Source organism: Astatotilapia calliptera, chromosome 20 (assembly GCF_964374335.1).
Source record: "Astatotilapia calliptera chromosome 20, fAstCal68.1, whole genome shotgun sequence".
Lineage (NCBI taxonomy): Eukaryota > Metazoa > Chordata > Actinopteri > Cichliformes > Cichlidae > Astatotilapia > Astatotilapia calliptera.
This window is the reverse complement of record NC_137441.1, coordinates 8,302,308-8,317,819: the sequence shown is the minus strand read 5'-3', so window position 1 is coordinate 8,317,819 and position 15,512 is coordinate 8,302,308. Positions and strand designations below refer to the sequence as shown.

Here is a 15,512-nt window from a genome sequence, read left to right as displayed (position 1 = left end):
GGCTAAAGCTGGTTGAGTATGTGATCCATATTCTCGAAAGCCACTGGAGAGGCTTGTGCTCACATCGTTAGGATGATTAGGTGTACTAAGAGCCAATTTATTTATTTTTTAAATTTTGTATTGGTGGCACGGTGGTTAGCACTGTTGCCTCACAGCAAGAAGGTCCTGAGTTCAATTCCACCGTCAGGCCGGGGTCTTTCTGTGTGGAGTTTGCATGTTCTCCCCGTGTTTGCGTGGGTTCTCTCCGGGTACTCCGGCTTCCTCCCACCGTCCAAAGACATGCAGCTTGTGGGGATAGGTTAATTGGATAATCCAAATTGCCACTAGGTGTGAATGTGAGTGTGAATGGTTGTCTGTCCCTGTGTGTTAGCCCTGCGACAGACTGGCGACCTGTCCAGGGTGTACCCTGCCTCTCGCCCTATGACAGCTGGGATAGGCTCCAGCGCCCCCCGCGACCCTGAAAAGGATAAGCGGAAGTGAATGGATGGATGGATGGAATTTTGTATTGTTGCAACCAATAATATTGCTAATGTGAGGACTCCATATTTGGATTTTAAGTCTTAAGAGAAACATCGGGAAACCTCAAGAAAAATTCTAACTCCTGTAACTGATACCACCTCCTCATGTTTCACTCTTAATGCCAATAACGCCTGAATAGCTCAAAATTATTACCAGCACTCAAAGTAGAAACATTGAATGTAAAAACAGAGGTGACTTTATACTCAACAAAAATGTATATATTCAGATATTGATCAAAGCCCCAACAAAATATTTAATGTGACTTTTATGTAAATGGTGTATGTGAAAAATTTACATTTAAAAATTGCAGACACCAAAAGTAAATTACAAAAAACCTCACTCATTTTCAGTGATTTGAACATGCGTAGCTTCTTTGTGAGAGGTAACTCTTGTTCAGTGTTCAAACATTATAAAAGTGACATCAAAATTTAGGGAGTGGCCACAGAAGGGGGGTATTTTTCACATAGTTCTGGAAGGCGGGGTCAGATCCCCACTTCCTCGTGGCCTGCTTCTCTAAGATGGGGATACCGCTAACGTAACGTAGCAGGAACCAGACGAATAGAGGGGAGACCACACTGAGATACTGGGAACCCTGCATCGCTGAGGAGGCTGAGAGCCAGAGACCTGACCACTGCAGGATTTCTCCAAAGTAGTTAGGATGTCTACTGTAAGCCCAGAGTCCACTCTGGATGAACTTCCCCTGGAGGTGAGAAAGTAAATTGGACAGTACAGTTACAACACTCGGTGAGTGAGACATTAATACAGTTTAGGGTTATCCTCACTTACAGCATTATCTGGGTCACGCTTGAAAACCCATTTCTGCTGGTCAGCAATAGCTTCTGTAGCAAAGCCAAGGCCCCAAATGGTCCAGCCAATGTAGTCCCTCGTTCCCAGAGGCACATTTCGCTTCTCACTGTTCAGCATGAGGGTGGGCAGGAGGGTCATAAATACCCACACAGCTGAAAGAATGGAGCAAAAAATGTATGATTTTCAAACAGCATAACCTTAATACTTCCATGAAATAAATGTGACTGTAACCAACAGCTCTTGCCTAGAATAAATACATATAAAGAGCCAGAAACTAGACAGTGATTTATTTGTGCAAAGTCTCCCTTCACTTGGGTGCAGTTGGTCAAGGACTCTGGTAACAAGAAAGAGGTGTTTACATTACTTCCAAGTACCTTGAACAGTCCAATACACAAAGAATGTCCCAGGGCTGTCTCTAACATTGTTAAACCTGCGATCATGACCGTCCTTCAAGATTCGCATGAAGAGGAATGTCCCCAGCCTGCAGAAAAAACATACTTAAAGTCTTTTCACATTAACCAAGCCATTATTCATTAACTTGAGTTACCTGGCTTTAAAGTCTCACATGCATTAGTTCCTCTGACCTCACCAATGACCCTCTAGGACTAAAATTACACAAAACTCTGATAAAAAAAACATATAACCTGCTCATATCTCTGTTTAGTTTTCTAGCGTAGCAGAGCGGTCAAGAGGTGTTTGGCACTTGGCATCAATACTGACTGCCTTACCTGAGTCCCCATGCTGTTACCAACCCTGTCTGCACCTTCTGCCGGGTATGACTGGCCCCTCCCCAGATACGACTCAGGTGTGCAAGTAGTATAAATGTGCCAGAGCCTGGAAAATTGTAGAGAGAGACAGAGTTGTAGAGTGAGGGTGGTTTGAAAGTGGGCACGGCTGGTGGCTGTACTTGTTGCAGACTAAGGTGTGTCCGATAAATCTTTTACTCAGGATACTGCAGACAATTGGTTCCAAAGTTCAAGGGTACAAATACACAAGAGAACAGCGCGGAGTTGGAAAACCAGAAGAAGACGAGTAAAAGAGAAGTGTCAAGGTGATTAATTTGGGATTTCTTTTTTTCTAATTAAGTCACTGGCGTGAACAGGTAAGCAACGTCAGTCTATATCTGACAAATGTTTGAGAACTAACTTTAGGCAGACTATGTTCATTTCTATACTTCCTTATTGATTGTGAGCTTACGTTTTTTTTTAATAGATAGATATCACAGGCAGATTCAAAGTCACACCAGGCTGCAACTAACATTTATTTTTTAATAATTTGTACATCTTAGTTATTTTCTCAGGTAGAAAGTTTGTAATGTGTGTTATTGATAATAATATGGGCTACATGATGCTGTATTAACCTGCACAAAATCCAATAACATTCAGTTCTTTCTGTAAACTAGCTTACTGACTCATTGGGTAATTCTGTCAGCTGTGCAGTAACAAAATGCAAAAATGATTAAATATGACACTAATATCCCCCTACAGCCATATGAAATGCTGTTAAGCTTTCTCTCTGTCTCTCTCTCTTTTAACCACTGCATGATTAAAACTAATTACAAATTGTTTAATGGGGGCCCTTAAAAAGCGCCCTTTTTGATTCAACCCAGGATAGCTGTGCACGCCCCTGCTGACACATGCGCCTGTTAAGCCGAAGGAGGAGCTCCTTCCGCGCTGTTTCACAACAAAGCTGTTTTAGATAATGCAGGTTTTGTAATGATCAGTCTTCTTTAAGTGCAAAACACGCTTTTACAGATTAAATCAGTCTACACGGATCAGACATATCGACTGTTCCCCCTTTAGATGTATTTCGCTTTCAGTCGAGTTCGAGCACTTTTTAGTTGCAGTTCTTCACTGACAGACAAGCAAAGCTGCAAAAGCAGTCAGTACAGGGTCGTAAATTACTGTTTAGGAAACGGGTTTTCAGATTACCTGCCAAGTCATAAAACTTCTCGGTTTTGAAAGCCGCAGCCAGAGCCCAGCCAGCCCACTGGATGCCCAGGTCGGTGATGGCACATTTGGCCAGAACGCTCCCCATGATCATGTCCTGCAGCTCGGCGAGTAGCAAGGGAATCCGCGACTCTGTCATAAGACCACTCCTCCTACGCCAAAAGTAATAAAAACACTCCGTGTAGGCGAAAGTTCACCAATATCACACTGCTGGAAGTGGGTTGCCGCAGGGATTTCTGGGTATTGTCGTTCTAAGAGGTGATGTAAGCAAGTTCCATAAGCTGCTGCCCTGTATGGAAGACTCCGAGTGCCAAACAAGTTAAGTCAATGCATTAATAAATAATTAATTACATTTGACATAATAAATTAGTTATATACAATGTTAACTAGATATCAATTTAATTTATTTAAATCATTTCACAAGTTATTTATTTATTTCTGATTTCAATTAATAATGACGCAGTTAGTATGAATTAAATGCATTTATTTAATTCATTTTGTCACTTGAGGCCTTCTATAATCCCCCAGTGGAATCAGGGGCGTTTCCAGGATTTTTTCAAAAGGCCCAGAAAAGTCAAGAGTCCTCAGAGAGCACAACTTCCCCCGAAGGGTAACACTAAACACTAAAATGTTGAGTTTTACAATACGATGATGTCAACTTGTGACGACGCAGGGTGTCAGACTGGAAAAATGCGAAGTGCATTTTATTCTCTCCATGCCCTTTCATATTCAATACATTTCCTTGAGATTATTTTTCAAGGTCAACTTTGACCTTAAGTGCTAACAATGAAGGTGAAGGTAAAATACTAACCCTAGGTACTCATATCACCAAGGCCTAGTATATTGTTGTGAAGTTTGAAGATATTTTAAAAGTTTTTACTCATTTTCACGTTGCTTGTGACCTTGACACAATTTTCACCAACATTAAATCAGCTTGAGCTGTTATTGGTATTTACTGTCACAAAGAATTTAAACATTATATCTTGGAAACCGTGATACATTAATGTGTATGTGACTTAAATGCCGCTAATCTGGAGATTATTTTAATGACTTGTTGCTCTGTCTGCTGACACACAGACTCAGCTTTGTATTGGCCACTATTGTTTATTTGCAAAAACTGTTCGCACTTTAGCACTGTGGGTTTTTTTTCCAGTCGTGCACATTGTGACAACCCTGCACTGCCATGTGCAGGGTTAGATTTCTCAGTTGGTTTCCAGCTATTGTCTGTGCTTCCATCCTGCGTTGGTGCCAGCGTGCTGCTGCATAAGTAGAAAAGACTTATTAGTCCATGTGCAACAGCTGTCCCAGTCAGCCTCTCCTCTGCAGTGAACCTTGAACTTCCTGCTTCATCTCTCCCCCACAGCTGAGCCAAAACCAGAACCACACCCTGCCGCCACACATATATACAGTAGCTTTATTTATATGTGGCTCCTGCCAATGCAGCAAGGGTCCTGCAATTTAGTTTTAGGCACATGGTCAATGATCTGTTAAAACAAAAAATTGCAGAGGCACATCAGACTTGTACATAAGGCCATAAAAAGGAAGAATACATACAGTAATTTTAAAGAGTAATCTGCCAAGTGCCAAATAACAGTACTTCAGCTGTTTTGTGATTTAAAAAAAAGAAGAAGACAACGCATGAATGTTTAACTAATTGTCCCACACAATATAAAACATTGTGTCTTTGTTCCACATTTAGTCTGTTGATTTCTTGTTACTAATGCAAGTGTCATCAGTGTGTGTTGCCTACAAATACGGCTAGGAATTAAATGTATCCTGTATCATTCTATTAACTGTAGTTATGCACATTTTAAACCTGATTTTACCTATTTTATTCTCTTATATTAATACTATATTGGTGTGCATTAATTTCCCAACCTGTGATTTCCATCTTGTGTGTTTCCATCACTTGTAATCACTTGAATTGCATTTAATTTGTATGGAAGGTGCAACAAATTGAAATTAATACTGTGATATAACAGCCACAAAGGTAACAATGCTTTCAGGCAAAATATATTTGAACCAGACATTCTGCAGAAGTACACCTAGTAATTGTGATGTTGCAGGAAAGTGTTGTGATATTTTTTCTCTTTTTCCTCTTAGGAATAAACACAGACAAGACAAAATATGGCAGACAAGACAAGTCCGAGAGGCAATTCTGGTGACTTTGCTAAAAAAGTCCAAAGACAGCTGAGCAGAGGCAAAGAAAAGGTACATAGTCTGCAAGTTCCTGTTTCCCCTATGGCAAGAAAGACAAATTTATTGCCATTTAATTGCTGTTACTTTGAGATTTAGCTTTTTTCTGTGCTTTATCTGCAGGTAATGCAAAGGCTGGGAAAGTCAATGGAGACCAGAGATGACCTTTTTGAACATTGTCTCCAAAACTTTAGTGACCAGCAGGTAATCATCCCCCAGCATTGTTTTTATTATGGGAGTTGAAAAAGACTTTGAGCAGAAAGTTTTTCATATCTGTCTTAACACATTTTGCAGTATATGCAAACACAGGGTTATTGAGTAAAAGCAGTGAATCAAACATCATAAAAGTTAATAAAGGTAAGCAAGATAATCACGTGTATACTTATGCTTTATTTGCAGACTGATGGGAACCGAATATACAAGGACTTGAGGGTCTACGTTAATGCAGTTAGAGGTGAAAATAGTCTTTGTTTGAAGATGCTGTAGAACTGTAGATTTGTGCCCTCTGCAGGTCTCAAATAGTCGATTCTGCTTTATACAGACATGCGTGAAGCTTCAAGACGCCTTTCCCAGTCTCTGTTTGATGTTTATGAATCTGACTGGGCTGGAGAGGAAGATTTAGGAGCCATTGTTGAGGTCAGTGGTACTAAAAAAAGACCTATTGCAGCACATTTTAATTCCACAAGTGCAAAAACAGCGAAATGCATGCATCACCAGGGGAACAAGACCCCACATTTTTTCCCCTTGTTATGCATAATTAATGCAATATTTATGCTGTACTTGTGATGCAGGGGGAGGACCTCCTGTGGAATGACTACGAGGTGAAGCTATTAGACCAGGCCGTGCGCACCATGGAGTCCTACGTGAGCCAATTCCCTGATGTTAGGGTAAGGCAAACAAGTATGCAAGCAAACATAAGTCAATATGCAGACAGACAAAGAGCCTGAGAGCAAATGCACAAAACTAAGTTAAGACAAACATGTAGTATAATTCACTTACATATACATAGACAATATGTATGACTCTGTTTTGCTCCATTGTAAAAACTGTAGGACAAAATTGCCAAGAGGGGAAGAAAGCTGGTTGACTACGACTCCTCCCTTCACCAGCTAGAGGCACTGCAGACTGCGAAAAAGAGGGATGATGTCAAGATAAGCAAGGTAATTAGAATAACATCAATATCTCTTTGTAATCAACCCTAATTTGTTATAACACATGCATTGAAATTGACTTGCTTTGTCATTCTGCAGGCAAAAGAAGAGATGAATACTGCCAAAGTTATCTATGAGGGGATCAATAACGATCTGAAAGAGGAGCTCCCAGTTCTCTTTGACAGGTCTGACAGTATATATTTATTCTGTCAGAATGAATATGAAGATTATTCAGTATTGCATATTATTGAAATATTCACTGAATTTGCAACAATTTATCTTTTTTTAAACATTACTTGTCAATGTTTGTCTCCTTTAGTCGTATTGGATGCTACGTAGCTGTCTTCTCAGCTGTGTCAAATTTACGAGACATCTTCCACAAGGAAATGAGTACAGTATGTTTGCTCCCTTATGTGTGACCCAATATTGATTGTCCTGAGTTTTTTGTTTTAACCATCCATCTTCTATTTTAGCTCAATCAAGATCTACAAAATGTGATAAAGGAGCTGCAGGCTCAGCATCCAGACAAAGCATTTGCTGTAAAGGGATTGTCCCGGTGAGAGTTTTTTAATTCTTAACTTTAAAGCTTGAAGGCAATTTCCAAATGAAAAACATTTTTAATTTCTCATTACAGTTTCAGAAAAATGTGGAAATTACCCGCCATAGTCACATCTTCTCCTAGAGTAATAATACAAGCAGCATTTTCTTTTAATTATTACTTTTGCAGATTCAGAAAGCATTTAATTGTGCTTTATGGCTAAATGCACTGTTGTTATAAAGCTTCATTCATTTATTCATTTGTTCCACCATATTCTGGCAATACTCCACAGTACTGAACTGCATTCTTATCTCCATGATTTGATCTTTCTCTATCTCACTCCCTCTCTCTCACTATATATTCCAGGTATGGCTCACTGAAAAGACGAAGTCTGATCTCTCCAAAGGCTTGGAAGGCCAGCTTTTCTGAGGTTCACAGGAGCTTCAGTCCTAGAACGAGCCAGCGGTTTAGTTTCAGATCCCCGGAAAAACCTCGACACAGCACCTTGTCCAGAGAAGGCAGCATGCTTAGAGGGTCTTTAGTCGAGTCCAGGGAACTGGATGTAGGGTCGTACCAAAGTGAGGTCCACAGCCCTTCTGCACAGGAAGATGCTGTAGAGAGTGCATCAGGAAGTGAGCTGAAGTCGGGAGACAACAACAATCAAGTTGAAGGAGAAAAGGCTGTGAAAGAAGAAGAGCCCAAGCCGCCCGTAGAATCGGAAAATAAAGGAGATGGAAAAAAAGATCTACCAAGTGCAAGCAGCTCTGAACAAAATAACTCCTATGAATCAGATAGCTTGGAGCTCCAGCTGTCTGCAGCAGACAATGGCCCACTGCACATTGAAGAGACGGACGACAGCCCGGTAACCCTTGAAACTCCAAAACTGAACAGACTGGAGAATGGTGACGCTTCTGGCTTGAATTCTGACGCCAAGGATCTGAGCATTCCTCAGAAGGTTTGTCACTCGAGTAGCACACATGTTGTGCAGCTGTCCTTTTTTTATGCATATTGTGTCATAACTCTCTTTTTTTTTGGGTGTGCTATGTAGGACGTCCCTGCAGAGAAAGAGATATCCTCGAACTCAAAAAACACAATGGTTTAAAGTTTTCATAATAAAACAAAAGGTTTGTGTGTTTCATTTTGTTCTACAAGATGCCATATTATTATTTCTCTTCTTTCTTTGTCTGCGTTTCTTCATTTGGCTCACTTTATCATCAACCTTTGAACGCCAGAACCAAACAGCGCCGAACTGACTGAAGTCAACAGCTGCAGAAGAAAGAAAAAAAGACAGGGCGACAGTTGCAACTGACAAGTTCAACTGTGATTTCACAACTGACGAACTGTTGCTGTTAGTTTTCTTATTTATCTTTTAAGGAAATCAACTTTACATATGTATTGGTGTCTTTGGGAAAACCTATATTTTCATAAACTCACTCACTGCATTATTAAAGCAAATACATTTTAAAATGAGGGATTTATACAACTAATGCTAGCAAAGACAGAAGCTCTACATAGGTTTACACTGCTAAAAAGATACTGACCACAGAATGGTTAATCTACACAGATATGATATGTTTCTGTCTCTGTGTAAACGTGAAGAGAATGCCATTCCACTCTTATTGTGGAACCAACAAGGAGGCGTTTTAATCATTTTAGCCTTTTAGTCTGTTTTATTATTTCTTTTTATTTGTTTTTGATTAGATTTTATTAATTATGCCTGCAGTGTGAGGACAAACTTTGTAATTCTGAAAAATAAACATAGTTCAAATTTTGTTTATACTAAAGCTGAATTTCTGACTTTTTAATTTTTGGGTTATTCGATGTATATGTGCACAGGATATAAGAACATTGTGTAAACGGCAATAAAAACTGGGTAATGTCACCATTTTGTCTCTCTGCTAGTAGATGTTTAAGATGATGGGGTGGAAAATGGTGAGCGCTCACTCAGCCTGGACTTCAGTACTCATCAGATGTATACAACATTGCTTGCTTAATGATTTGACTGTCATGACAAATTATCTGTGAAATAACATAATTGATTAGACAGTATTGGAAAGGTTTGATTATATATACACACGTTTTAGCTTATGTTTCTTTTATTATAACGAAACAACATGAAGGGACAGCTTCCTGAAATTTCTTGTGGTCATCTGAGCCCAATGTGTGTCTCACTTCTTGATGTGGAACGACAAGCAGTTTTGTTTTCAGTTAGACAGCTGCTAACTTACTTACTGGATTTTACTGGTGACCGTTACACATGACAAATGAATGCTTACGTGTAAGAACGCTTACCAAGCGCAACTACATCTACAGAGGTTTTCAATCTGGCTATTTCAGCTTAAGATTGTTCCTGCTGTATGTGCAAACAATGTGAACTTTGTCACATATTTAAATAATCTGTCATGACTCAGCCCCCCATATTTATGCATAATGTAAAATAAAATTGCTTTAAGGAGATACACCTACACCTATGTAATAAAGAACCCCAGACATAACTAGGATTCTTTATTACATAGATTTCTACACTAGGGCCAGCTAACCAGGGCCATCTTTGTCACAAGTAAAATTATGTTCAGGATTAGTAAAATATTTTTAGAGTACATGTTGTCATAAGAATTTTTTTTTTTACTTCACTTAATCGATGTATATTCTGGCATTCTTTAAGAATTAAAACAATGTTAAATAATACTACTACTAATACTACTACTACTAATAATAATGACCCAAATGTATTTCAACAGGTAATAGTTTATAATACCATTGTAATAATGAAATAGTTAAATTTATTTCAACTATTAGTTATTTTCTGATTGTTGGCTATGTACTAGAACACTGTCTGCAAAGTTAAAACACTTGATAATGTCATAGTGTGTCATTTATAAAGTCTTTGTAAATGATTAATACATACCATAAACATAAAGAGCCATAAACATTACAGGCGTGGCTAGCTATTAAGTTGAAAGTAATGCTCATAAATCTTGTTTGCAAGGAGTGTGAAGTAGGCCGGTGGGGAGGCGACTGAAGCTGCAAATCAAACACGTAAACCTGGAGAGCTGGTTTGTGTCCTTTCCTACTCACTGTTGACTCTGTTTTCACTTACTCTTTGGTTGGGTTAGCAAAGGATTGTGGTTTACGTTCAAATGCCACGAGTTAACGCGTACACTAAACCAAATATCTTGTCATCTGTGACACCATACACAAAACTATGCTGTATATAATTCATAACTAATGACATATGTAACCCATTGCATAAGTAATTATTATTAAACCATAGTAATTAGTCATCATTATCATCGGTTTACCCTTATTAAAGGGGTTCGTGGTGGAAGTGATACATCTTGATGAGAGACGATCTTTGACATGGAGGAAAGGGAGGGGAGGCGGAAACTGAGCGCGTGTGCTTTATGACTCACGAGTGCTGGAAGGAAAACTGTGACTAGTTAACTGTATTCAACAGACGCAGATTCAGACCCCTTACCAGAGCCGCACGCCGGTTAGATTACCAGACTTAAAAAAGGCAGTGGGCGTTAGTTTTCTCCACCATAAAAGCTCTCCCAGGAGGGGGGGAAACTCAGTGAATTTGTCCGGTTTTGTGACGCTCTCCTCCGCTGCGCTGCGCCCAGACAGGTAAGCTCACTCAACAGCTGCGATGAACAATGCCTGATTGATCAGCTCGAGTTTGAGAAGTGTAAAAACTTCTTCTGGAAGTGTGTGTTACTCACTCGTCGGTTTTTGCCCCGGGCTTTAGGTGGATTTGTACCAAACAAGTACATTTTCAGTTGAGGGCTCCTTAAAAAACAGTCAGATGGTTGACTGTGATAAAAAAAAAAAAGACAGCTGGGCTGCGAAACGCGTTGGTAACAAAGCCGAGGAACGAGGTGTTGACCGGTTTGAGAAAACATGTGTGACAGATTCACATCAACATGTTGGAAAAGCTCTGAGCGGAAATCACCATGAGCTCGTTGTCTGTTTTTACAGTTTGTGTTTTTCTTTCAGGTATAACCGGTGAGAACAATAACCAACCATGAATCGTAAGCTCTATCTTTTTTTTCTTTTCTTTTTGTACTATATAGCCTTTTATTGTTTTCTTCCTGTTTTGTTACAGGTGTCATCTGACAGTTTGATATATTGTTGCGTTTTGGAGAAGTAAAGTTTCAATCTACTTTTACTCGAGTAGTTCTTGTTGGCTAACATTTCAACTTAACCATCGTAGAGCTTCCACTCTGGTCGATTAACCGATCACTTCAGTGAAAGTTAGTTGGCAGCTATTATGTAAATACAAGATTGCTTTCCTTTTCCTGGTCTTATATTACACTATATTGTAAATTCTTTGTGTTCAGTTTTGACTTGTTGAATGAAACAAACCATGTGTAATGGGAATTTAAAAAGTCTTCTTTAAATGTGAAAATATTATTGAAATAACTATATAGTAAAGCTGCATTTAATAGTTTCTTTGTATTTTCTTTTTTACAAGATATAAAAATCCATATATGTCTTTTTTATGTTTTTATTACTGACCATTCTCACAAGTACTATAAACTTTTATTGATTAAAGCTGCCTATAAGTCTGTAATAACATAGAACCCAAAATGACATCTTTATTTGTCTTGCTTTAACCACAAAATTTAAATTTGCTGCAATGCAAAGCTCGGAAAGAAAAAAAAAAAGGGGGCCCAAAGCGATGGCGCTTTTGCTGTTTCTGTTAAATCTGTGATTATTGCAGCTCTGAGTTTTTATATTACAGTTACTAGTAACGTGTTTCTCTTTTCTGTGCTCTGACTAATACCATTGCATCACAGCTATTCAGAAAAATAGGAGTTGGACAGGTTTGTTTCAGTCCCAGCCCTTAATAATAATCAGATTACTGTGTCTCAACAGTGAATATTCCCTCCTCAGCCAGCAGCTGTGGTGTTACACAAGCCACTCTCAGTAGACTGGGAGCTGAAGATAGAGCGCTGTGACATTTTTAACATGCTTTTTTTATCTTCCAGATACAGATAGCGAGAATTTGACAACAGCCTTTACCACCACATATAAAAGCAATAAAGTGTGTAAGTACATTTGTCTTTCACTACGATTGTTTTTACTTTGCTTAGACACAACCAACAAATGTTCTGATATTGTGACCTTTAGTTATAGTTTTTCTTATTTTAATAAATAATGTTTATATTTTTTTTTCTTCCCCCATTTATTTTCAGCCCCAGATGTGGCACTTGTTGAATCACTTCCCACACAAACAGAATCCACTACCATTCAGGGTATGCTCGAAAGCTTTTTGTTTTATGTTTTCCTTTACTGGTTGTCTCTTTCTGAACCCACAGCATTACAAATGACAACATTTACTCAAAGTAGAAGTATATCCTGGTGATGCACGTCTACTTAGCTCTTGTTGTGTGACTTTTTTCTTCAACGAAATACTTCAAAATCAAGAATCGAACTGTTCAGTAGTACAAATCATTTTGAAAGTGCCCTAGGTTCCTTGTCTGCTAATTTGATGCCTTCAGCGTGAAATTATTGCAGTTTGAATCCTTCCCAACCTTTAAACAACACATAAAAAAAGCTGTCCAATTCTGCTTCTTTCAAATAAAAATCCACTCTCTCAAAACCGAAGGGGAAAAAAAAATCTCCTGGGCTCTCTGTATACTTTAGAATTGGTTTTAGGATTTTACTGATCCTTTTTAACATATGTCTGTTATTGGTCCCAAAATGCATAGAAGATTTTACTCTGCATTAGCCAGTTCTGGACCTTAGGTCCTCCAATATGGCTTTACTGGCTGTTCCAAAATTGATGAAGACAATGCAGCTTAATGAACTGCTCATCAGCAAGTCTAGACACGTATATAAACACGTATGCTTTGGTAGCTTGCTGTCTGGAGCATTCAGGTGTGTGTGCAAGTGTGTGGGGAGAGCTGCCAATCTTCTCAGGAGTTGACATCCCACCAAATTCACCGTCATACTGTGCAATGATTAGAAAACCTACAGAAAACAAACCAGATTCTACAAGCTCCAGTTAGCACCCTAAAGTTAATGAAAGTACAATTAGAAAAAGACTGAACAAGTATGACTTCTTTGAAAGTTTTGCCAGGAGAAAGCCTTTTTTCTCTAAACAAACATGGCAGCAAAGCTTAGGTTTGCAAAGTTCTCAACAAACCCCATATCATTTTGAAATGGTGTCCTTCTAGATAGACAAGACCACGCTGAGTATGTTTGACCATAATGCAGAGCACCGTGTTTGGTGAAAACTAAACACAGTATATCAGCACAAACACCTCATACCAGCTGTAAAGCACGGTGGTGGAGGGGGTGATGATTTGGTTTTGTTACACAGCCACAGGATCTGGGCCCATCTGTCCGACAGCTAAAGTTTGGCCAAAAATGGGCCATGCGACAGGACAATAATCCTAAGCACAGGAGCAAATCTACAAAAGAAATAGCTGAAAGAGAAAAGATTCAAGGTGTTGCAGTGGCCCAGTCAAAGTCCAGACCTCGACCCAAATGAAACGCTATGGTGGGACCCTAAGAGACCCCCAACACTGAACTGAAGCAACACTGTGCCAAAAGTGAGATAATGACAGTGAAATAAAAACTAATTGCTTATTGTTGCCAAAGTTTGTTCCACAAACCGATGAATCACGCATGCCATATAATTAGTTCTTCCACATACTGCTTCTGCATTTTGGCTCAGTTTATGCTAAATGCTGACACGGTGTAACATGTCATGTGTTGTTCTTCACAGGTTGTTTTTAAAGATCTTGTAAGGACTACATAGTGTTTCATGTACTGATTCGTAAAACCTTAGAAATGAAAGCAGATGTAACTTATTACATACTTGCTTATTTTTATTTTTTATTTTTGATGGTGCTTTAGGGGTCTCTTGACTTCTTAGATCACTTCTGAAAATACATTTTTGTAGACTTTGTGTGGCAGCTTTTTATAACACTTCTTTAAGCATTTGTTTATCCTTTTTTTCAAGTTTTGTGTATTTCTGTTGTACTTTTATTCCTTTAGTAGCATTAATTTGTTGAATTGTATTTATTTTGGTATTTACTATTGTACATTTGATTTTCAGAGTATTTGGTAAACTCTTTTTAAATGTTCTATTTTCTTTCCCTCAGTGTTAACAACAGTTGCTCCCACAAGTTCAGACTCTGCAGTTATTGCAGGTAACTGTTTGCACTTTATCTTGAGATTTATTTCTTCTTCTTCTTTTTTTTTTTTTGCTGCAGTTCAAAGTGTCTTCTAAACCTGCCTTTCCCCCCCACAGTTGTTGTTATTCTCATTCTGCTGACACTAGCTGCTTTGAGCTTTGTGCTCTGCCGGTATCTGTACCACAACAGAGGGGACTACAGGACGACAGGGGAGCTGGCTCCAGGAGAGGACCCTGATGAAGAGGACAATAACAAGCCTGCACCCGAAAAGAAGGAATACTTTATATGAACCTGGTGGAAGACTTATAGCGAGTTAGTTGAGCTTAAGAAAATGATCTGTGGAAGTGTGATAAGAAGGAAAACTATTTCCTTGCGTGTGTGTTTTGAGGGAAACCCGTTACTGGCAGCACACTGTGCAGAGAAAAAAAACACCTTGTTGAAGATATTTTTCTTTAAAAATGCAAGTGAAACCAAAGAAAAGAGTACCACTGTGAGGGTGAATGTTGATTGGCTGAAGGAGGTGAAAGCTGAAGTTGTGCACAGGTTAGCAGAGCTAAGCACAACATAGTTACATGATCAGTAAATGCAAAACAGTCAAATCAAAGGAGCGCCTTGAATGTAATATTTATCATCCACATTTAAATTTCTCTTTATTTGCCATTTCAGTTAGTTACCGTACTTTTCTCAAACTATGTTTAAGATGATTTCTGGTGCTATTATGGGCTGTTACTTTCATATTCATTTGCTTTTAAGAAATACTTTTTTATGCAATTCTTTTATTATAAGCTGGTCAAAGAAAGTGGTTATCTTTCAATAGAACAGGACAGCTACACAATATTTCTTGTTCTTGGTTGTGTTTTGTATACCTGAAATGGTTGCTGGTTACTTCCTTATTTATGATAAATGTGGAAGTCAATTAAACTTGTTTTTGGACGAGTTTTATTACCGTGTGACAGTGTGTGAATGTTTTAATGCATTGCTGCCCCCAGTCTGACATTGCAGACAATGCACTAGCACACTGCACATTAGACTGAATAGGTACACTTGGCTACATCCAATGTAATGTAAAACCTGCTCAAACCAATATGTTGTTATGCTGTTTAGTCAGGAAAGAAATTCCTTAATTTACAAGCCATCTATGTCCACTGTGAGCGACCATCTTTGAACAGAGAGGGTGGTTTACGACACTGTCTGCCACCTGTAA

The 15,512-nt window shown here is 38.8% G+C and overlaps 3 protein-coding genes and 1 long non-coding RNA gene across 6 annotated transcripts; 2 read left to right on the top strand and 2 right to left on the bottom strand.

The window, feature by feature from the left end:
- Window positions 1-748: 748 nt before the first annotated feature.
- LOC113013848 (uncharacterized) lies at window positions 749-3,577 on the bottom strand. The gene is made up of 5 exons (XM_026155044.2): window positions 3,258-3,577; window positions 2,055-2,160; window positions 1,701-1,807; window positions 1,306-1,478; window positions 749-1,219 (listed from the first exon to the last, which is right to left on the bottom strand). Exons 1-5 carry the CDS (start codon window positions 3,412-3,414, stop codon window positions 941-943), a joined length of 822 nt encoding a protein of 273 aa, XP_026010829.2. The 5' UTR covers window positions 3,415-3,577; the 3' UTR covers window positions 749-940.
- On the top strand, window positions 2,173-9,042 carry bin2a (bridging integrator 2a). Of its 3 annotated transcripts, none has more exons than XM_026155041.2 (13): window positions 2,173-2,377; window positions 5,379-5,486; window positions 5,595-5,675; window positions 5,871-5,925; window positions 6,013-6,107; window positions 6,263-6,358; window positions 6,524-6,631; window positions 6,722-6,807; window positions 6,942-7,017; window positions 7,096-7,178; window positions 7,527-8,115; window positions 8,209-8,256; window positions 8,393-9,042. In XM_026155041.2, the coding sequence occupies exons 2-13, from the start codon at window positions 5,403-5,405 to the stop codon at window positions 8,411-8,413; spliced, it is 1,422 nt and encodes a 473-aa protein (XP_026010826.1). In that variant the 5' UTR covers window positions 2,173-2,377; window positions 5,379-5,402; the 3' UTR covers window positions 8,414-9,042. The 3 variants fall into 3 exon arrangements, with proteins under 3 accessions (XP_026010826.1, XP_026010828.1, XP_026010827.1); XM_026155043.2 differs by having other exon boundaries at window positions 8,209-8,284; XM_026155042.2 differs by having other exon boundaries at window positions 2,173-2,428.
- Window positions 5,842-8,067, bottom strand: LOC145422961 (uncharacterized). Its single transcript, XR_013904114.1, has 2 exons — window positions 7,538-8,067; window positions 5,842-6,596 (listed from the first exon to the last, which is right to left on the bottom strand). It is a non-coding gene; the product is annotated as an uncharacterized LOC145422961 (long non-coding RNA).
- Window positions 9,043-10,521: 1,479 nt separating the features above from the next.
- On the top strand, window positions 10,522-15,250 carry LOC113013968 (uncharacterized). Its single transcript, XM_026155240.2, has 6 exons — window positions 10,522-10,787; window positions 11,157-11,191; window positions 12,152-12,211; window positions 12,359-12,418; window positions 14,276-14,323; window positions 14,425-15,250. Exons 2-6 carry the CDS (start codon window positions 11,185-11,187, stop codon window positions 14,595-14,597), a joined length of 348 nt encoding a protein of 115 aa, XP_026011025.1. The 5' UTR covers window positions 10,522-10,787; window positions 11,157-11,184; the 3' UTR covers window positions 14,598-15,250.
- Window positions 15,251-15,512: the final 262 nt, after the last annotated feature.